At 34.7% G+C, this 23466-nt stretch overlaps 1 protein-coding gene across 3 annotated transcripts in view; it reads right to left on the minus strand.

The window, feature by feature from the left end:
- Window positions 1-15293: 15293 nt before the first annotated feature.
- The window catches only part of LOC136031504 (acetylcholine receptor subunit alpha-like), a 201737-nt gene continuing 193564 nt past the window's right edge, over window positions 15294-23466 (minus strand). For all 3 annotated transcript variants that reach the window (XM_065711166.1, XM_065711167.1, XM_065711165.1), the window contains exon 12: window positions 15294-17645. In XM_065711166.1, the coding sequence (XP_065567238.1) occupies window positions 17457-17645 (189 nt within the window). In that variant the 3' untranslated portion in view covers window positions 15294-17456. The remainder of the gene's footprint in view (window positions 17646-23466) is intronic.

Here is a 23466-nt window from a genome sequence, read left to right on the forward strand (position 1 = left end):
CCCCCTGGAAACGTCTGTTTACAGACATTACCAGTAACAAATACTATCCTATATGTAAACAATGGGGAATGCTCATAACTTCCAGCTCTTCCCCCGAGTGCTGTGAGGGATTAAGTCGTCCTCAAAGACAAGTTTCTTGTTTCTTTTTCTATGTTGAACAAAATGGCTATCTCGAAATTTTTATCCGGTGACATTGGGAAAAAATGAGTGTTAGAGGGAACCTAGCTGCCCTTCAATTTTTTTGTCACTTAAAAAGGGCTCTTGAACTTTTAATTACGTTCAATTGAACCCCACGCAACATTCTAGGACCAATGGGGTATCACCCCTGGAAAAAAACAAAAAAAAATAATAAATAATAATAATAAATACACATCCGTGATCGTTCTTCTTGCAAAAAATTCAAAATTCCACACTTAACCAGATTGGAGCTTAAAACCTCTACAGTAGGGTTTTCTGATACGCTGAATCATATATTGTGATTTTCATCAAGATTCGATGACTTTTAGGGGATGTTTCTCCCCTTTTTTTGAAAATAATGCAAATTTTCTCAGGCTCCTAACTTATGACGAGGATTAAACTTGATGAAACTTAGATATTTAAAATCAGCATAAAAATTCGATTATTTTGATGTATCTATTGGTATCAAATTTCTGTTTCTTAGCGCTTCGGTCATTATTGAGCCGGGTCACTCCCTACACCGCGAACTGTTTGAAACTTATGAGAATTCGCAGGCTTGTGGGTTTGCCATAAGCTCCACGTGTTCACTTAACATTCTAAAAGCGTAAACACCAGATTTCAACTTGAGGAATATAAAAGAAAGTTGTTTTTAAAAAGTTGTCTTTATGCACGGACTAAATTTGTACTAGTCAATTAAAAATTTTGAATTATCCATGCATTGGTAACCAGTAATATCCCTTTTTTCTTGAAGGTATTATTTGTTTAATATGTTTCTTTATGAATTTAATTGATTCAGTCCTTTCCATGTAAGTTTCTGTCGTGTAAACAACTTTCTTAGTACCAAGTTCTGTCTCAATGTTTTTTGTGGTCTTTTCCCATGCTTAATTATATAAGAGAGATAATCTAAAAAAAATTGACAATTCGTTCATTTGATGACAAACTAAAAGTTTAGTTCCTAAGCGTCAAAACTGACCAGACAGCAGCCAATCATCATCACAAAGCCTTTTTTTATGGTATCGGAACAAATTATTCAGAATAGCTTCTCACTTCAAATCTGTTAAAAGTTTCAAAAAATTTATAGTATGTAATGGGTAGGACAAATTCCCAAATGATACATATAACCCATTTAAAATAGAGACCTCATTTGCATAATTGATAGAGAGCTGAATGGTTAAATCAAACAGTTCGTGGTAGCGAACTGTGGTAAGGAGCGACCCGGCTCAATAGTAACAAAAACTCTAAAAAATGGAATTTTGATATCAATAGTTACAGCAAAAGAATTACATTTTAATGCTGATTTTAAATATATAAGTTTAATCATGTTTAGTCTTACCCATCAAAAGTTACGAGCCTGAGAAAATTTGCCTTATTTTAGAAAATAGGGGGAAACAGCCCCTAAATTACTTCGTATTTCAAAGGGGCTGCTTCCTCATCAACGCCCGCTCTTTACGCTAAAGTTTTTTACTGTCTTAAAAAAGTAGAGTTAAGAGAAAGAGCAAACTTTAGCGTAAAGAGCGGGGCGTTGATGAGGAAGCAGCCCCTTTCATATACGAAGTACTTTCTGTCCGTTTTAAGTATTAATTTCGCTCCTTACTTTCCGTTAAAAAAAACTTGTTTTTTTTTTTATTGAATTGAGTTAAGCGTCAATCAAGGATTTTCAGTGTGTGTTATTGAAGGGCTTAAAGAAGATATTCTGGCCTTTGTTCTTTCATAGACCTGACGAGGTTGGGTTTATCTTTTTGCTCTTTTGCACTCTATATTTCAAAAATATTTCTTTTATTGTAAAAGTTGTCATTTAATAATATAAAATATGTAATTATGTAAATATGTATAAAATATGTAAAATATAATAAGGAGTGAACGCAAAAAACGAAAAAAAAAAAAAAACCACAAACTGACGATTCTATAATACAACATAATAAATTAACTCATTTCAAAAATGGTCAAAGATGGTCAAAAACACCAATCATTTGGAGAGCTTCAAAACATTCAAATTTAAAAAAGATTCTAGGGTTCCGGTACCACCGAGGCAGACGCAGTAGATATTTGCAGTACTTAAAACATTCTGAGCGTATTTTCTTTGTATCCTTTTTGCAAAGGAGGAAAGCCAAACCAGAAAGAAAAAAACAGCAGGGGCACAAAAACTCGAATAAAGACGGCAAAGTCCTTTTCGGTTTTACCGACTCCGATTGGGTAAAATTTTTCTGTAACCAACCCGCATACTTTCCAGCATACTGGACGTAATAGCGGACCAGGTAGTCAAAAGTTACGTGGAAAAAGATAGACCTAACCCTTTAATACTCGCTGAACATGTTATTGTTGAAGAACTCGAGCAAAGAGGCGCTGCTGGTGGAGGGCTCCCAAAGCACAAAAACTCACATTTGGTAGCATTAATTGGGAGGCCTACTGCTGACAGTACGGCTGAAAGCAGGTCAAAGTTGGCAATTAGACTTTGTTTTGTCCGGCTGAGAAGCAAAACATCATCAGCATAAGCAACGTGACTAATGCCTAAAATATCATTGTAAGAAACTGACTGTTGAAGACTTCAGAAGCAAAACATCATAATCATAAGCAACGTGACAAATGCCTAAACTATCATTGTAAAAAACTGACTGTTGAAGACGTCAGAGACACGAAGTTAAAACACACTTAAATATTCTCGGAGATAACATGGCACCTTGCTTAACCCCTTTTTAACAGGAATACGCCCCCCCCCTACAATACCATTTCCTTTGACCCTAACTGAAGAATTTGCATACCAATACTTAAGCACGGAAACAACAGAAAGGTTAACGCAAGACGCTCCTAGAGAAAACAAAGAATTTAAACGAAATTCATTGTCAAAAGCACTAGATATATCAACAGTCAAACAATACAGGGGACTTTTTTAAGCAATAGCTTGTTTCATTAGCCGACCCAAGAGATTTACAAGGTTGTTGAATAAAAATTCAAGGCTAATATTACAATATAAAAAGTCCGAAATTAATACACTCAAAATATATTTAACAAATAAAGTTCGAATCTTACAAAACTGATGTTTGAGTGTTTTTGAGGCTGCGGACGATAACAAGTCTGAATCTAATAGAAGTACAATGTTAATACTCGGAGGATAAAAGTCTAAAATTAAAAAAAAAAAATATTTTGGACTTTGCTCCTTCACAGACATTGTTACCTGGGCTACCTGGGGCTTATCTGTTCTGTCCTTTTGCAGTCAATATTTCAAAAACATTTTTTATTGTCAGAAAAGTTGTTATTTAAGGATTTAAAAGTTTGTTGAAAGAAAATTCAAGGCTAGTACAACAATATAAAAAAGTTTGATAAATGCGGCGAGGTCAAATGAGGTTAGAGATAAGCTACTGAAGATTATGTATATGATTTTTGAAAAGGGGGAAGTACCTACGTGATTCCAGGAAAACTTTATAAACCGTTTAATTAACCCCACTTAATTTAAACCCCTCTATAAAAAAGGTGATAAGAGTGAGTATGAAAATTATAGAGGCATTAGCTTGGCTTATGTAAGAAGTAAATTACTTAGCATGATGATACTTATTAGACTTAGAGATGCAGTAAATGAGGTTTTAAGATAAGAACACTGTCGTTTTAGAAAAGGAATAGGATGCATTGAGCCGATTTTCGCTCTTAAATAAGTAATTTACAAGTGCCTGAGTCAGCAAAGTCCTTTAGTCCTTAGTTTTATAGATGGGGATCAAGCGTTTGATTCAGCAGTTAGAAGAGCTTTAGCGAATGTCCTATCCGTGTAAGGTATACCACATAAATATATTAAAGTGGTTAGTGCTATGTACGAGAATAATATTACTGGAGTAGGTAGGAAATGAGGTGAGTCGCTGGTTTTATATTAAATTAGGAATTAAGCAGGGTTGTGATCTATCCTCTTAATTGTATAATTTGATTAAAACATTAAAATTAACTACAAATATGCGTGTCCGATTGCAAAACGATGACTCTGGTCAAACATTTTCAGATCAATTGCTGGCAATTGGAAACGGAAAGCTCCCAGTAGACTCAATTTCAGGACGTATACAACTACCTGCTGATTTCTGTAATTTAGTGACGTCCAAAAATGAATTGATTGAAAAAGTATTTCCGAATATTCTAAACAATTATAAAAATAATAAATGGCTAAGTGAAAGAGTGATTCTTGTACCCAAAAATATAGACGTCCACGAAATCAACAATATTGTTTTGACCAAGATTCGAGACCAGGCAGTCCTTTACAAGTCAGTCGACACAGTTTTGGAACCAAATGAAGCGGTTAATTATCCATCTGAATTTTTAAATTCCGTGGATCTTTCAGGGTTTCCACCACACGTGCTACAACTAAAAATAGGCGTACCAATAATACTTTTAAGAAATATCAACCCACCAAAGCTTTGCAATGGCACGCGACTTGCCGTAAAAAAAAACAATTGAAAACCTAAAAGAGGCCACAATCTTGACAGGGCCTTTTGAGGGTGAGGCTGTTCTTATTCCTCGCATTCCCATGATTCCAACGGATCTGCCTTTTCAATTTAAAAGATTGCAATTCCCAATTCGATTAGCATTTGCAATCACCATTAACAAAGCTCAAGGTCAATCATTAGAAAAATGTGGTATAGATCTTAATACTGACTGATTTTCCCATGGACAATTGTACGTTGCATGTTCGAGGGTCGGTAAACCTGACAATCTATTCATATGCAGCGACAATTGGACAGCGAAGAATGTTGTATATTCGCAAGTTTTACGCAGTTAATTTGTATTGTATCTATCTATCTATCTATCTATATAAAAACGAGTTGTGTGTATGCATGTTTGTTTGTGTGTAAAAAGAGCGTTTGCATATGACGTCATTATTAGTACATAAGGCTTTGTATATGCACAGACAATGGGAAAGCCAAGAATGTTGTATATTCGCAAGTTTTACGTAGTTTGAAACACATATATAAATCTATCTATATTCACAGGTGGGACACAGGGACACAACTACAATGGCGCGTAACTAATATGGCGCGTAACAACTTACGCGCGCGCGTGGGTTGGGGTGGCGCGAAGCGCCACCCCAACAGCTAGTAATTAATAGTTTCTGTTACACTTTTAAATGACGCCATATTATAAAGATATCTTGTCTTCATAAAATTGAAGACATCTATGTACAAACTGATTTCCCTCTTTTTTTGCCTTTTTTTTTTCACCCATTGCGGGGAACTGTATGATCATAGAGTACCGTTTTAGGGCTCGCTGGAAAGAAAATTGCAATATCTACGTGCTTTTTAATTAAAAAATCATTATATTTAAAATATAATTCCATTTTATGTCCTCCATACTTTAAAAAGGAATGTAAATTGGCAATTTGAAAGAAATAAAAAGCATGAACATGTTAAGCATAGAAGTGTCTATTGATGTGTATTTGCAGACTCGATTTTGTTGTGATGGGATCCGGTGCAAAAACTATGGCGTGACTGAGCCTCGTTGCTTATTGATTAGTTTTGGCTAAAGAAAAAAGAAGGAGGTGCTAGAGCTAGCCATACAGAAATTGCAATGTATATCTTATAGTTTTTAGTGCCTTAGCAATTATTTTTGGCAGTTTTTTGGCATTTAAAATTTGTTGGTACGATTTCCATAAAGGTAATTTTTAGGAGCCGTTTCTCCTGTTTTATTTTTTCTTGAAAATATAAGATTCCTTGGACTAATTCATTATATACAGCTAGAGTTATAAAATTTTTATTCTAAAAATCAAGCCAAAGACCTGGTTCTGAAAACTTATGATTGGCAGCCCCATTCCGTTGGGTTTCTGATGTCTCCCTATTTCTGGCACATTATTATGCTACATTATTTGTCTTTCATAGGAGCCCTCAAGAGGCTAAAAACCGTGTTAAGTTTCCTGTTTGTTTTATTTTCAATGCCATTTTATTATGTTTGTATAACTTATTACCATTTTTCCGACGTATTCATGACTGTTCTGAGTGAAAATTCAAGTTTTCAGCTTAAGTAGTTCCTTGATTAAATCCCAAGCTTAGCTGTTTGCCCAGCAACCAACAAAAATAACCAGCTGGTTTTTCTCAGCTGGAATTCAACCATTAGACAATCGGCAATGACCCGAATAAAAATATTTATAAATACAGGAGGCTGTCGCATAGCCCATTTGTGAAGTTTATCCACCTTCTTCTGATCGATTCTCTAGAAACCTCTGGAGCTTTACCATAATATTGGGTGATTATTTCTTTTATAATTTGTGATTATTTTCCTATGTGATCTTTAAGAAAAATATTTAATTATTTACATCAAAGCTCTTTTTCCAAAAAAATATGCAAAAAAAGACAAATGGACAGTGAATAGAAAGAGACATGGAACACAAAAAAGGACATAAAATCTTGAATGTTCAGTCAATTATCAGCTAAACTGAATATTGGTCGAAAATAATTTTAAACTGCTTTTTTATCTATGAGTAACAAAGTCGGATTGAACGTAAGCTTCAACAAGTTAAAAATAAACACAGCAATTGTAGTTTGACTGGATAAGTGTAACTGGAAACTGTTCTTTGGAAGTTGTTTATGCAGATTTTGAAAAATGAAAGCAGTCTATTCTTTGGCTTGAGGTTGAAACATGTTCCTTTCTAAAGTAAAACGAAGAATATTATTTTGTCTTCTTTGCAACTTCAACTATGACTAAATTAAGTATGGAATTGAGTGTCTTTTAGGGGGGGGGGTACTATTTCTCCTCTTTACCATCTTTCCAGCATTTCTATTCATTCTTCCAGTTTTGCTATTTGTGATGCAACTTCTTGAAATCTCGTCTTCTTTTTCATTCTATACTCTTTTACAGTTATTTTATTATATTCCTTGCGCTTCAGTTTCAGTCTTCTTTTTCAGTTTTAGTAAAGCAATTAATTGAATCTTGGTAATTACTACTTTGAGTCAAATTTTCTTGTTTTATTTCCTCTTGTCTCGCTAACACATTCTTAGGCTCAAACTCTTTAAAATTTATTTGAGGTTTACAAGAATTTTTATATAAAAAAAACATCATTTTTGCTTCTTTGTTTTTTCGTTTCATAATTCAAAAATTATTTGCTGGTTTTTGTGAAGCATTTACGCAGTTTGATTTGGTAATACCTGTCTCTACCTCTTTGTGAGTTATAGAGTTGGACAAAAACTATCTACCAGCTCGTTATCTAGTTGATAAACTCAAAGATTTTGACACGTCATCTCATGTAATACTTTTTGACTGAAAATACTCCTTTTACCTCAATATATCAGTTTTACCCACTTTAGTTGACTCAGCTTTTGTATTTTATGCTGGAAGGTCGATGTTTGCTGTACCCAGTTGTTCAAGTCAAAGAATGTAATTTTTTTCTCCTTCTGCCTGGCAGCTTCTTTATTTCGCTCTCTTTTCCATTCCATTTTGAAGCAAAGATGTCGAATATCTTTTAATTAAATTTTTATCCAAATTTCAGAACATTTACTGTTCACGAAGTTCGATGTAAATTTTTTAAATTATTTCCATATCCTCTATCTTTTTGAGATTTACATGAATCAGTAGCTACTTGAAAATCTAAGAAATATTGAAACTTTTTTGTATATTTGGCTTTCACATAGCCAATTAAAAATTAGCTCTTTGACTTGTTTCTTCATTAATGTTTGTTGGCTGAGGCCTTTCATGCTGTTTATGATTGTCTTCCTCTAGAAAATGTTTAACTACTGATTTCTTCAGCATCCCATGACACCTATGAAGTTGAGTTTTGCATTCCATTATCAGTCACTGTACTTGGATGTTCCTCATCTTCGTCTCTTGGTTTTTCTTGGAACTTAGTATTTGGTTCATATCCTTGGTAACCCAGTGTTCGTTTTTCTTTTTCTTTAAAATTTTCTTCTTTGATATGTAAAATTTTAGCTTCTTGAGATTGACTTCTTAAGGATGGAAGTATCATTGTTAACCAAATTCTCTGAATGAAAAAGATTTCCATTCCAGGATCTACGCTTCACTTTTGCTATGGTTCTTTTCCATTTTCATGGACATTCACTTGAAAACAGTCTGTTTCTGTCTGAAATTCAGTCTTGCATTGGACTCCAGAGGGTTCTGTGATCAACGGTGTATAATTCCTGCTTATATTTCATACTATTTCATGATTCTCATATGTGTTATAATAGATATTTGCTTAAATAAAATCAGCATCTGCCTAAAAATTAATCTCATAACTGGCACTTGAAGTTACTCAGTTTCATCTTTTAAATCGATGGAAGTTGGTGAACTGCAACATGACCAACTTACATTTTGGTGCGTTTCGTACTCATGTCTGGTCTTTATAGACTGACGAGGATTATCATCTACTTTTAGATCATTATAACCTGTTTTCGTATTCTGACTTTCAAATCTGACGTTTCTTCTATTTTTTTTTTTTGAAGAGTTTCGTATCATTGACACTCTTAATATTTAACATGACAAGATAAGCCTCTTAATATTTAACACACCCCAAACTTTTAAAGTATCTAAAAGTTTGTCATATATTGTCAAGACTCAGTTTTGACGGCTATAAATAAATTAAGCTGTCATTCATACACATTTCCACCTTTGGTTTCGGAGGTCAAAAAGACTTGCAAAGTTAATCGCAACTATAGCATTTAATAGCTTATGCCATCTTCTGTGTTTTTTTTTTCTATAGAACTTTGTCATGCTCAAAATAAAAGTTGGCTATAACTTCTTTAATTCCAGTGGTATCAATGTAATCTGAATAAAAACCGTCTCTTATAACAATTCTGTTCATAACCAATTCTCTGTTGAAAAAAATTATAAAATACCTTGCTCTTTACGCTAAAGCTTTTTAGTAGTTTCAAAAGAGCTATTTATTCTAAGTAAACGGCATTTATAATTCAGGGGTCATTCTTAAAGAATTGGAACAAAATTTTAACTTTAACGTAAAGAGCAAGGCATTGACAAGGGGGCAAATCCCCTGATATACGTAATAGTATCTGTTCGTTTTAAGTTCCATCTTATGTTGGTACATGTCGTGAGTGCAACCAAAATGGTCATATAATTTTACTTTAATGTCGTTTATTTTTGTAATTAAACAAAAATAGTTTTTTAACTGAAAGTAAGGAGCAGCATTAAAACTTAAAACGAACATGAATTATTCCGTATATGAAAGGGTTTGTCCCCTCATCAATGCCCCACTCTTAGTGCTAAACTTTTTTATTGTTTTAAAATATAGAGTATTGAGAAAGAATCAAACTTTAAAGCAAAGAGCGGACTTATCCACGATCTTCCTCCTGGCTAAAAAATAAAAAAATCCACATTTTTGTAGATAGGAGCCTGAAACCTCTACAGCAGGGTTCTCTGATGTGCTGAATCTAATGGTGTGGTTTTCATTAAAATTCTATGACTTTTTGGGTGTATTTTCCTCTTTTGCAAAATAAGGAAATATCAGGTTTGTAACTTTTGATGGATACGATTAATCTTGGCGAAACTAATGTATCTATAATCAGCATTAAAATCCAATTCTTTGAGTATATCTATTGGTATCAAATTTGCGTTTTTTAGAGTTTCGGTTATTATTGAGCCGGGCCACTGCTTACTTACAGTTCATTACCACGAACTGTTTGAACTACGACTGCAACGTAATTCATAATTTTGTATATGAAGATGTAGTTTTAGGTAATGAAAATGGACTTTAATTTTAATATTATGTTTTGATCCTTACAAAAGCATGTAGATGTGAAAAGTTCCTTTCAAATTGACTCTTAAACAGCTCTTTAGGGTATTCTAGTGCCCTGGTAGTATTTGAGAAAGAAAAATGGTAAAAAGAGAACACAAGCAGTGCCATCCAAGCTAAAAAGGGATTTTCCTAAGCCATTTGGCTGTAAGTTTTCCGTACATAAATTTTGGCCAGGGCGATTTCAACGGTGCAATTTTGTTTCGAACCGACGCTATTTCCCAGGGATTTTGGACTATTTTCGAAAATTCCCATAAATAAGTTTTCAAAATAACATTTTACATTTTATTTTACTTTTTACTATTTTACTTTAATTTTTGGTAACAATGGCCTGTGGTTTGCTCTTTGCTAGGTCCTAGCTACCACTGTAACTAGGACTTATTTAGAAAGGAGTTAGGTATGGAGAGTGATTCACTTTCAATTTAACCTTCTCCTAAGTCTACGACCAATGGTTTGGTAAGATCAGCCTTGGTGAGAATAAACAAAAAAGACGACAAAACAGATTTTTCCATGCAAAGACATGATTTTCCCTGTTACTTTCGATGGAGGACTTCCTGCACGGAGTTTCCTGCATGTTTCCTTCAGAGTTTCCTGCAAGTTTCCTTCATGGAGTTTTTGACTATGATGATTGCAATGATGCAGCTTTCATGTCGATCTGTAATAATTTTCGAGGGGTATAATTTTTTTTTCCATAAGTGTCTTTTGACAATAAATTTTTACCATTAATTTTAGACGAAATAACAGTTGTCAATCCTAAATCAGCTGTATAATCCTCACCTAACAGTTTTTGTAAGCGTTTTCAAAATTTTGTTTTCTGATGTCAACCAGTAAGCTAAAAACTGGTCGTATTTTGACAGTTCCAATGGTTTATCTAGCAGAATTGGCTAAAAAAGGATACTTACTCAAACATTCTTTAAAAGTATCACCCTAATACCATTATTCCCCGTTTTTTGTTGTAATTGTAGTAGAAGAATCCCTTTTGGTTAGTTCAAAATCTGCCTCGACATGCCCTGGAGGTTTCCCCCTTAATACTCATAGCCATTTCCGAGATATTGCTGGTACAACTTTTTGACAAAATATATGTTCACTGTACGTTTTGATTTACTTTAACATCCCCTAAATATTCCCTTAGTACGCTTAGCTTCAGTAGTAGCAAAAGATTAATGTTAACAGAACTAGTAGTTGGAGTAGTAGTAGCGGTAGCAGTGGTAGTTGCAGTAGTGGTAATAGTATTGGTAGTAGCGCAAACACTTTGCCTTTAGGTCACTTGATTTTCCCCCTGAGTATTCTGAGAAAGTTCCAACCTACTACCTTAAACCATTCCTCAGACACGCCATTTTGACAACCTGCATGCACATAGTGTATTTGGATTTAGTTCAACTTTCCCTTTGATATTCTTTTAATTTAGCCTTCACATCCTTAGACTTAGTAGTAATAGCATCCTAGTAGTAGTAGTAGTAGTAGTAGTAGTAGTAGTAGTAGTGGTAGCAGTTGTTGTAGTAGTAGTAGTAGTAGTAGTAGTAATAGTAGTAGTAGTAGTAGTAGTAGTAGTAGTAGTAGTAGTAGTAGTAGTAGTAGTAGTAGTAGTAGTAATAGTAATAGTAGTAATAGTAGTAGTAGTAGTAGCAACAGTAGTAGAAGTAGTAGTAGTAGCAGTAGTAATATTAGTAGTAGTCGTAGTTGTACTAGTAGCAATAGTAATATTAGTAGTAGTCGTAGTTGTACTGATAGCAGTGATGTTGGATCAGAATTAGTAGTAACATTAGTAGCAAAAGTAGTAGCAGTAGCAGTATGCACATATTGTCTTTTGGTCAGATAAACATCCCCCTCATCAAGTCTAGATAGTTTCAGCTTGATATACTATGCCGTGCGAAAGATATTGCTGATACGCCTTTTTTGAGAATGTGTATGCACATAGTATGCTTAGATTTACCTCAACTGTCCCCTCGATATTTCCTAGGATTTCGCCTCAATATCCTCAACCTTAGTAGCAGTGACTAAAAAAAGCAGCAGTTGTAAAATTAACTGTAGTAGATTCAGTAGTAGCATAAAAATATTACCTGTTTGGTCAATTGATCATCCCCCTCATCTTTCCCTGAACGTTCCAGCTTAATACCCTTAATCATTCATGAGGTACGCCCTTTTGACAACCTGCGCGCACATGACATGTTTTGATGTAACTCAACACTCCCCTCAATATTTTCTGAAAGTTTTGTCTGAATACTCTTGACCGTTTTGAGCACCAAAAAGTCAAACAAATCCCCTTTTCCAATAACAAACACAACATTTATAAAAATGGGTGAATCGGATAACTTATGCCTCTTGCCCCAAGGTCTCCGGGGGATTGACTTCCCCAGATACACAGTTATTGGGCCTTTCAATTATGTTGAATAAAATGGCTATCTAGAAATTATAATTGGATGAGTTTGATGAATTAATGGGCGCGGGAGGGGAATTTCAATTTCCGTGGAAATTTCATTGATATTCATCGGAAATTTCAATTTCCAATCGAATGACCTCCATCCAAAGTTTCTATGACGACTCCTTCTCTACAAAGTGCGTTGTTGAAAAAAAAATAAAACGTTGTTCCCACTTCGCTCTTTATCAAACAGTCCGCGGTAACGAACTGTAAATAAGAAGCGATACGGCTCAATAGTAACCGAAACTCTAAGAAACAGAATCATGATAGTAATACATACATCAAAAGGTTTGAATTTCGACACTTACTCAAAATGAAAAAAAAAAATCACGTTTCATATTACTCATCAGAAGTTACGAGTCTGACAAAATTCGCCCAATTTTTGACAAGGGGAACAACACCCCCAAAACATCAAGTGACCTTGATTTAAAATCAAACCATCAAATTCAGCATATCAGAGAGCCCTACTGTAGAGGTTTCAAGTTCCTCTATACAAAATATGGAATTTTATATTTTTGCCAGAAAAAGATCACAGACACGTTTTATTTTTTTTTTCTCCAGGGGTGATTGTATCAATTCAGTTTCCTAAGAAGATCGTGAGAGTACTAACTTGAACGGAAATCAAAAGTTAAAGTGCCCTGTTTAAGTGACCATAAACATTGGAGGGTAGCTAGACCCCTCTCATACCCCTTTTTCCAAAGCTGCCCGAATAAAATTTTGAAATAGCCATTTTGTTAAATGCAGTCGAAAGATCTAGTAACTAGGTCTTTGAGGATTACTTGACCCCTATCAGTTCCCGGGCAATGGCTATAAGCTATGAACTTCGCCCATTGTTTACATATATTATTGGTTACTGGGAAGCATACAGACATATTTTTTTTTGGGGGGGGGGCATTTTTCTGGCTTTGTTACGAGGGAAGATCTTTCTATGAAGGAATTTTTGTGGGGAAAGGGAATTTTTTTATGAAGAGAGAGCCAGATTTCCCAGTATTATGTAAAAAACGCTAAGTCTTAACAATAGGAACAAAAACTCAAGCTTTGACTTAAAGAGAAAGATATTGAGAAGGGGAAAAGTCCTCTGATATATGCTATAATTTCTGTTCATTTTAAGTTTTAATGTTGCTCATTACTTTCAAAATAAGAAAAAAACATAATGCTCAATGCTTAAAAGTTTAATGCTTAGACGGCGCTATTGCCCTTGAGTTTGAATTACTTGACTTATGTCTCCTGCCGGGCGTGGCTCAGCGTAAAGACTGATGTCAGCCTCTTCCAAACGGTGTAATCAGCAGCTGACGGTGGTGCATCGTGGCCATCGATGTTTGCCAACTTCAAGTATTTTGAAAGACTATTGAACCATCGATTATTTTGGCCTGCCGCGGGGTCGTTTCCAACCAGCTTCTGCGGGGGTAAAGTCCAGCACAATTTTCTCTGGTAGGTGTGAAGATATTCTAAGGAGATGAACGCAGCATTGTAGAGTGAGCTCCGCAATTTTGATGGAAAACGGTGTCTGCTGCGTTTTCTATAGTAACTTGCTGACGAACTCGTTGCTGACGAAGTCGTTCCATCTCAAACCTTCTATCCTAAGGCTTATCGTCTGGAACATGTCTACGGTCTTTACGGACATGTCTACATGTCTACGGTCTACGGGCCAGCCAGGTCTCTGTTCCATAAAGAATTATAGACCCGACCAGGGTGTTGAAGATTCGCAGCTTCGTGTTTCGACTAATACTTGGAACCTAATTCAGCTATTGCACTGCTATACGACTAATTCAGCTATTGTACTGCCTATGATAAAATCACTCCTTGCTTTTCATTCTTTTTGAAAGTGTTTAAAAAAAAATCACTCTTTGCTTTTCATTCTTTTTTAAAGCGTTTTAAAAAAAACAATATTCGGACTAAACCTTCAATATAATGCCGAGTAGCTGGTAACTCGTCTCTGTTTTTTTGGAAAGATTTTGAATTTAAAAAGAAAGGAAATATTCAAGTTTTTACTTGCACTGAGGAAGGTAGGCGGATATCCTCCCAAACACCTTCCTCCTATCCTTGAAAAACATGTAAATTATGACCAAAAGATTTGTTTGTTATCCCCCTCCCTCCCTCTTTCTCCTCATTAGAAAATTAATTTAGGGCTACAGTTTTGCAGGGCAATTTTATCAACCTCATGGTTTTAGAATACAGAGTGAAAGTGCACTCAAGCAATATTACTGAAGATCTAGAAGCCTTGTCTTAATAAATTACCAAATTCATTTCCCAATAAATTACCAATTTCTCCCTTTTTTGTCTCTCTGTGTTTTCAGTAGAAAAGACCTTTTTCATTAGAAAAGACTTTTTTTTATTTATTGGTACTAATATACATGTTACAACTTTAAACCGATTAATTTTAGTTTTGTATGACTTCAGACCAAATCCGCTTTTCTTCATGCAGAATGCGAATATTCAGTGTTTTAATGGGCTGTCATTTCAAATTTTGGATAATATTTGTACTTCCCTGCCTTTTCTGCAAAGTTGGGTCCCCTTGACATGAAATAAAATAGAAAAATAACACGTATTCCTTACTAGGAAAGCAAGAAACTTTTCAATTTTGTTCAAATAAAATTGAAACTTGTTCCACAGCACTATTCACTGCCTTCGTCACAATATTCTTGTAAAACACTAAAGGAGTCTTTTTCAACCAATGTAGCACAATTATTATCACTAAATTTATCCATTTTGAAATTTGTCTTCCAGATCCCCAATAAGGTCTTTAGTATTTCAAATTTGAAATCGCCCAACACTGATCAGCGCCTCTTGCGATACGACAATCATTTTAAACTTTTACAATGTTCAAACCAGGACAGACTCAACATTATTTAGGGTACACACATGTTTTCTTTGGTTTTAACGCTGTAAAAAATTACTTATTTCAAAATTCATTTAGACTTTAATTACAATCCATCTAGCCCATGTTAAGCTATGGTTAATTATAGGAACGATATGAATGAATGAATGAATGAATGAATTGACGAACTTTATTACCCGTAAAAGTATAAAAACACAAAGTACGGAGTATTATAAATAAACAAAAACAAAAATGATAAACAGCGAAAAAAATCCAAACTAACAAAGACAACAAGAACTAACTAACCAGTATCAATATGGAAAAAAGCTGCAGATCATCATAAACGTGAATAAAGTTGATAGTCTTTTTGTATAAATCATCACTGGAAGACCAAATCCGAGAAGCCAGGTCTATTAAACCCAATCGAGCAATGACTTTTCTCTTTCAGTGCCATTTAGGAATCCGGAGGAGGAATTTGCAATATCTGAAATAAGCCACACGGAGTCTGACGATCTTTCTTACGAAACAGGTGAGGCATGAGCACTTACTATTAGATTTTTGGAGAGATGTAGAACTAAATCAAAATACATCATCTGGATCCAAGTTGTCTAAAGGGTGTATCTCCAATATCTTAGGAATAGCTAAGGATATTAATCTGAACTTTCAGAATATTTGAGAAGATGTGAAACTAATCAAATACAATACCTACGTCCTTTGCAAAAGGACCTCCTCAATAACCTACTCTTTACGCTAAAGCTATTAGCACTTTTAAAAAAGCTTAGTATTCTAATTAAAATAGCCTTTCTTAAAAAATGGGACGAAACGTTAAACTTAATCACAAAGAGCAAGGTACTGAGGAGGGAGCAACCCTTCGTATAAGGAATAATTTCCTTTCGTTTGAGTTTAAATGTTGCTCCTTACTTTCAGTTAGAAAACTTTTTTTATTTAATTTCTCTTCTTTATCAAATAATGAAGGCAAATCTGTCTCACCCTCCTTGAAATATACCCTCCTACATCACAAAAAAATATTCCGTGAAAATTTAATCCAATGTAAAGTACATCCCCCCCGTAAAGTTCCCTCCAAACAGTTCCATCCTCGCTGAAAATCTCCCCTCCCAATTAAATTCCATGCCCCCGGATATATTCTCGGGAACATCTCCACATACAAAATTGAGCTGGCAAAGAGATTGTATGACAATTAAAAATAATTTCACGTAGAATTCTGGCAAATCCCCCTGTGTAAAATTTTTCCCTTGGAAAATCCACCCCCAAGAAAAATGTCCTTCCCCAAGCAAGATTCTTCCAAATGGAAATCTACCCCACGCACAATATCCCCCCTAAAAGTGTCTCTATACTTCCCAATAACAAATACTGTATAGAAACAATGGGCAAATTTCATAACTTACAGGCCTCTTCCAAGGGAGGGTGGGGGGTCATTTTACCCCTAAGGACATAGTTATTCGACTTTTCAACTATACTGAACAAAATGGCTATCTCAAAGTTTTGATCAGATATTTTTAGGAAATACATGGGCGTAGAACGGGGACCAATTGCCCTCCAATATTTTGCCACTTACAATGGGCTTTAGAACTTTTCATTTCCGTTCAAATGTACCCTCTCCCGATCTTCTAAGATTATTATTTCATTACAATCACCTCTGGGAAAAAAAGAACAAAAAAAACAAAAACAAAAAACAAACAACAAAGACGCATGTGTGATGACCCACGAGTTGACTCTTACTTGCAGTTCGTTGACGCGAACTGTTTGATTTACTCTGGAACAAAAAATTTTACACAGCATCTTAGGTATTGATGTGAAATTTTTGAAGTAAGCCTTTGTGAAAGCTTAGTGGATAGAACCGAACAAAAAAAAAAAATCTTGGGGCTCTAATTCAAACCTGCCAATCGTTGGTCTTTCGTTCGATGATCCTTGAGGCAGATACAGGACGTAATGATGAAATGACCGACATATGCAATGCTTGATGGTGTGGTGAATTAACAGTAATAATCGTAGTAGCAGTTTTATTCCATATATTCTGGAAGTGTAGATTTTTTTAGGTATTTTATCAAGCTTCAATACAGGATTGATGAGCTAACAAAAACCAAGGAAAAAGTTTGCTAGAAATACAAAATATTCATTTTTACTTTTGTTAACAGAAACAGTAGAAATCCTGAAACAAAAACATAAAATTTTTGTCCTTTGCATTTTCTGAAAAAAAACTAGCATAATATTTTTGGCTTGAAGTACATAAAACAATCGTTACTACTGAAGTGTCAACAATTTTCAACCAAGTCCTTTCAACAGACGGAGTGCTTTTTTTTTACTTTTTTCGCACTTCATTATGTATGCCTTTGCACATTCTTAGATAGAGGAACTTTAGAAAGTTTTTTATCTATTGAGGGTCTGTCATCATAAAGTGAGGGAGCTTGGAGAATAATAGCGGCAGTGCCAAGCAAAACTGCTAGGGTAAATATCCATAAGAACAGTCGATCCAGCACCATAGCAACGTATTTCCAGTCTTCTTTTACCTAAAAATGAAAATACTTTGAAGAAGATAACACAAAACCTTGGAAATTTTAGATGATTTCTGAGACACAGTCGAGGGTGTGTATCAAGAAACATGTTACGATCAGTTTTTTTTTCAACAAAAGGAAATGAAAAATTCGTCAAAGTTTCCATCAAAATTTCATAGTTAATTTGCTTTTCAACAATATGAACATGGCTTGTCCTCGACTTACGTTTTTCTGAATTTATCAACTTGTGATTATTTTCAGCAGCATTAGTCTACCCCTGAGTAAGTTAATACATGGTTGGTTCGTTTTTACAATGACAAATTTGAAATGACAATGATAAATGACAAGTTGAATTGACAAATTAATATTGCAGCACCGCTTTAAATTGCGCTTTGGTGATAGATTCTTACAAATAAACCAAAGAAAGTAAAATATAAATCTGTATGGTTTATATTTTGGTGTTTTGTTCTTATGTCTGAAGCGCAAAATCAAATACCGCTTTAGTTACTTTGTATGAAAAAAATCTGAAGGTTATCTTCAATTTTTATTTTCAATATCGAGTGCAAATCCAAAATACATAAAAATAACTACCAAATCTATGATAAATTTAATATGAAATAACATAAGTTAGAAACATCTAATGGCTTGTCCTCAACTTACGTTTTTCTTAATTTATCAACTTATGATTGTTTCCAGCAGCATTAATCGACCTCTGAGTACGTTAACACGCGGTTGGTTCGTTTCAAAGTTTCAAAGTTCTTACAATTAAATCAGCTACAGTAGACTATCATCCGAAATTAGTCACTACCTACTCTTAATCTTCTTCTGTTTAAACAGTAGATCTACTAAATACCAATTTCTTAATGAATTAAATAAAAAAGCAAGTTTTTTTTAACTGAAAGAAAGGAGTGACATTAAAACTTAAAACGAACAGAAATTACTTCGTAAATGAAAGGAGCTACTTCCTCATCAACGCCCCGCTCTTTACGCTAAAGTTTGATTCTTTCTCTCCACTCTTCTTTTTAAAACAGCAAAAAACTTTAGCATAAAGAGAGAGGCGTTGATGAGGAAGCAGCTCCTTTCATATACGAAGTAATTTCTGTTCGTTTTAAGTTTTAATGTCGCTCCTTACTTTCAGTTTAAAAAACTTGTTTTTTTTATTTAATTTCTGGACGTTTTTGAATCAATGCATGTTTTGATTTTGGCTCTCCGCATAGGAATAATTAAAACAAAATTTGCATATTTTTTTGCTAAATGGCTTTCTCATAATTTTGATCGAATGATTTTGATAAAAAAAAAAGCGGGAGAGGAAGCCAAGTTGCCCTCCGATTTTCGGTTAATTAAAAAGGCAAATAGAACTTTTAATTTTTTACGAATCTTTTGATTAGCAAAAGATATACGTAACTTATAAATTAGCTTACGTAAAGAACTTTTGTGTTCTCATGTTTTTATTACATATATGAGGGGGTTCGCCCCCTCGTCAGTACCTCGCTCTTTACACTAAATCTTAAGTTTTGTCCCAATTCATTAAGAATGACCCCTGAATCACAAAAGCCGTAGAATAAATAGTTGAATTTACTAAAAATACTTTAGCATAAAGAGGGAGGTATTAGGAGGAGGTGAGTCCCTAATATGGGTAATAATTTCTGTTCGTTTTAAGTTTTAATGGTGCTTCTTACTTCCAGCTGAAAAAACTTTTTCATATTTATTTTTAAATTTTTTTTTAAGTAATGCTAGTAAATCCTGCGCTCCCTTCATGGAAATGTTCTTCCCCCATGACTTATTCCTCGATGGAAAGTTCCCCCAGCATATCCCCTCTTCTCAACCCCTCCCCAAACCAAAAAATCCTCCTGAAAACGCCTGTACACTTCCCAATAACCATTACTATATGTAAGCACTGGTCAAAGTTTGTAACTTGTAGCCCCTCCCACGGGGACTGTGGGTGAGTAAGTCGTCCCCAAAGACATAGTTATAAGGTTTTTCGACTACGCTGAATAAAATGGCTATCTCAGAATTTTGATCCGTTGACTTTGGGAAAATAATTAGCTTGGGAGGGGGCCTAGGTGCCCTCCAATTTTTTGGTCACTTAAAAAGGGCACTAGAACTTTTTCTTTCCGTTAGAATGAACCCTCTTGCAACATTCTAGGACAACCGAGTCGATACGATCACCCCTGGGAAAAACAAAACAAAAAAACAAACAAATAAACACGCATCGTGATCTGCCGTCTGGCAAAAACTACAAAATTCCACATTTTTGTAGATAAGAGCTTGAAACTTCTACAGTAGGGTTCTGTGATAGGCTGAATCTGATGGTGTGATTTTCGTTAAGATTCGAAGACTTTTAGGAGGTGTTTCCCACAATTTTCTAAAATAACGCAAATTTTCTCAGGCTCGTAAGTTTTGGTGGGTAAGACGAAACTTGATGAAACTTATATATTTAAAATCAACATTAAAATGCGATTCTTTTGATGTAGCTATTGGTATCAAAATTCCATTTCTTAGAGTTTTAGTTACTATTGAGCTGGGTCGCTCCTTACTACAGCTCGTTACCACGAACTGTTTGATGGACGATTTACTTTAAAGTTCAGACAACGTGCATTAACGTTGTGACAACACAAAATAGCTTCTTGGGAAGACATCAATGAACGGTTTAACTTTTATGAAATCATATTCTTTAGAAACTCATTTCAAATTTCTGTTCCTATGGTTTCCCTTTCATACTATTGATTTGAAAAGACGTGCTTCATTAAGATGTCTTTGTGAATCAAAAGAAACCTACCGAAAAGTAGAGGAAATTCATTTCAAAATTATGGCCTTCATAGCGATGAATCACTATTCGAAAACAATCCTTTTTAATTTCAACAGTCCTCGGGAGTTTTAGTGTCGTTTTCTCTTATTCTATAGTGGAAAAAAAAAAACTTGTAAATGGGACAAATCCCAACTTGGACAATCATTTTTTTTTTAAATGAAAGATCAGAATTTGATCTCCAAGTCAATCGTGGTCATACAAAGCAAATTCATGAAAATTGGCCCTCTGACAGGTAGCTTTTGAAGTTGCTCCAACTCCAAGCCAATAAATTATGTAAGCCTTTATGGCACTACTACCATTCCTGTTGGAATTACTGACACGCAAAGTGATTCAAATTTTATTGTGGTTAGTGTTTTAGGGTGATATTAAATGATAAAAGTGTTTTGCCAAACGAGAAAAAGAGAGAACTGTCTCCGATACTTCCGCGCTATTAAATAAAAAAACAAGTTTTTTTTACTTAAGGCAAGGAGCGACATTAAAACTTAAAGCGGACAGAAACTATTCCGTATATGAAAGGGGCTGTCCCCTCCTCAACGCCCCACTCTTTACGCTAATTTTTTTTATTTTATTGTTTTATGAAGTAGGGTTGTGAGAGAGTCGAATCTTAGCGCAAAGAGCGGGGCGCTGAGGAGGGAACAGCCCCACTCATTTACGAAATAATTTTTTTTCGCTTTAAGTTTTAGTGTCGCTCCTTACTTTTGGTTACAAAAACTTGTTTTTTTATTTAATTTCTGAATAATTCTAAGTAATAAGAATTAATTTCCGTTAAAATAACTTGTTGATTTTATTTAATTTATAAACGTTTTTGTATTAATACATGTTTTGAATTTGGCTCAACGTCCATGAATAATCAAAACAAAATTTGCATATCAATTTTACTTTTTTTTTTAACTAGGAATAACCTTATAATAACCTAAGTTTGATTTTTGTTCCAGTTGTTAAAGAATGACTCAACTTTTAAAAAGTTGAAAAAGAAACTTTAGCGTAAGAGCGAGCTATTGAGGAGATTAAATAATGTCCGGAAATTCAGTCCCCCCTTCGTGGGAAGCTTCTTTCCCCCAACAACGAGAAATTTTTCAGGGAAGATGAGTTCTTTTCTGACCTTCCTCCCAACGACATAATCTACAATATTACAAACTATTTTCATAAAGTTATTTCACCCATCTTCAGCCTAAATTATTTCAGCCTAAATTTGCCAATTTACAATCTATTTGCCAGTTTTTACAAAAAAATAAATAAATAATTAGGTCCAAATTCAGCCACTGCGACAGTGTACAAAACCTTGGATGATAAACTTATAATGTTCCGATTGCTTTTTAACTGAAAGTAAGGAACTTTTAACTGAAAGTAAAAAAAAAAAAATTAACTGAAAGTAAGGAACATCATTAAAATGTAAAACGAACAGAAACTATTACGTGGGTTGCCCGCTCTTCAACACCTCGCTCTTTGCGCTAAAGTTTTTCAGTACTTTTAAGAAAGTTTCTGAATGCTCTAATTAAACGAGCCTTGGGCTTCAGGAGTCGTTCTTAAAGAATTTGGACAAAATTCAACCTTTAGCATAAAGAGCGAGGTGTTGAGGAGGTGTCAACCTCTCTAATATAAGTAATAATTTCTAATCCCTCTAAGTTTTAGTGTTACTCCCTACCTTCAGTTGAAAAAACTTGTTTTCTTATATTTGATTTCTGATCATTTTTCTCAGTAATGCCTGGAAATTTGGCTTCACCTCCATACAAATATCCCTCCTCCGCACGATATATCCTCTAGAAAATTCAATCCTGTTGAAAATTTACCCCGGGCAAGAGAAAGTAAGACATAGGAAGGATTTCGTATAGAAATTCTGGCAAATTTTCCCAGTGTAAGATTTTCCGTGAAAAATTCACACCCCATTCCAAATTCTCCCCATCAGAAAACTCGCCCCCTACCCGAAAAATTTATGCTCACTTTCCAATAAGAAATACTACACATAAAAAAACGGGTAAATTTAATAGTTAAAAGAACTTTCCCCAGGAACTGTGGGGGCCAATTTATTTCTAAAGGCATGGTTATTCTGCTTTTGAACTATACTGAACAAAATAGCGATCTCAAAATTTTGATCAGATGATTTTGACAGAAAAAAGGGGCGTGGGTGGGGGCCTAGTCGCCCTGCAATCTGTTTGGTAGCTTAAAATGAGCTCTAAAATTTTTCATATCCGTTCGAATGAGCCCTCTCCCGATCTTTCTTCTTTCCTCTCCCGATCCGTTATCTTTCTTCTGGCAAAATAGCAAAATTCAACATTCTTTTTCGGGGAACATCTACAGTAGGGTTCTCAAATACTCTGAATCTAATGTTGTGATTTTCATCAATTCCTTGACTTTTAAAGGGCTCTTTGCCCCCTTCTTTGAAAATCAAGCAAATTTTCTTAGGGTCGTAGCCTTTGATGGGTAATACTAAACTTAATGAACCTTATATATTTGGAATCATAGGCAGTGCAATAGCGCAATGGCACAACATTTTTTTTTGTGAAGAGGGGAGGGTTTTTTTCAGACTAGGGCACTTCGTATCGGAGGAGTTGTCGTGGAAACATCGGAAAGGGCTCATTGGACTGGTGATCAGAGGTTATAGTGCCCTTTTTGAGATTGAGAGTGATCGACGGGTGGATACCCCCCCTCCCCCACCTCGTGTTTTCCTGAAATGTATCTGATAGAAATTCTGGGATGGGCTTTTGTTGTCATAAAAGCAATAGACAATTTACAAAAATTTAAAAGACACTTAAACTTCTACAACGGGGTTTTATGATAGTTTTGTAGTTACGGAGGAAGGAAGATACAACAAAAATTGATTTTTCAGATAACATTTAGAAATTACAAGGGGAAAAGTTGAGAGATTCCTCTTAATGAAAAAAAAATGTACGGTTAACAACCTGAGTACACGCTGACCTAAAGAGCAATGTTTTATCGTATAAGTTTGTCTATATCAGTTATATCTTCGTCCGTTGAGATTACAGATTAACAGCCACGCACTACAAGCTAATTGTAAAATGTTGATAA

The sequence above is a fragment of the Artemia franciscana genome, chromosome 9 (assembly GCF_032884065.1).
Source record: "Artemia franciscana chromosome 9, ASM3288406v1, whole genome shotgun sequence".
NCBI lineage: Eukaryota > Metazoa > Arthropoda > Branchiopoda > Anostraca > Artemiidae > Artemia > Artemia franciscana.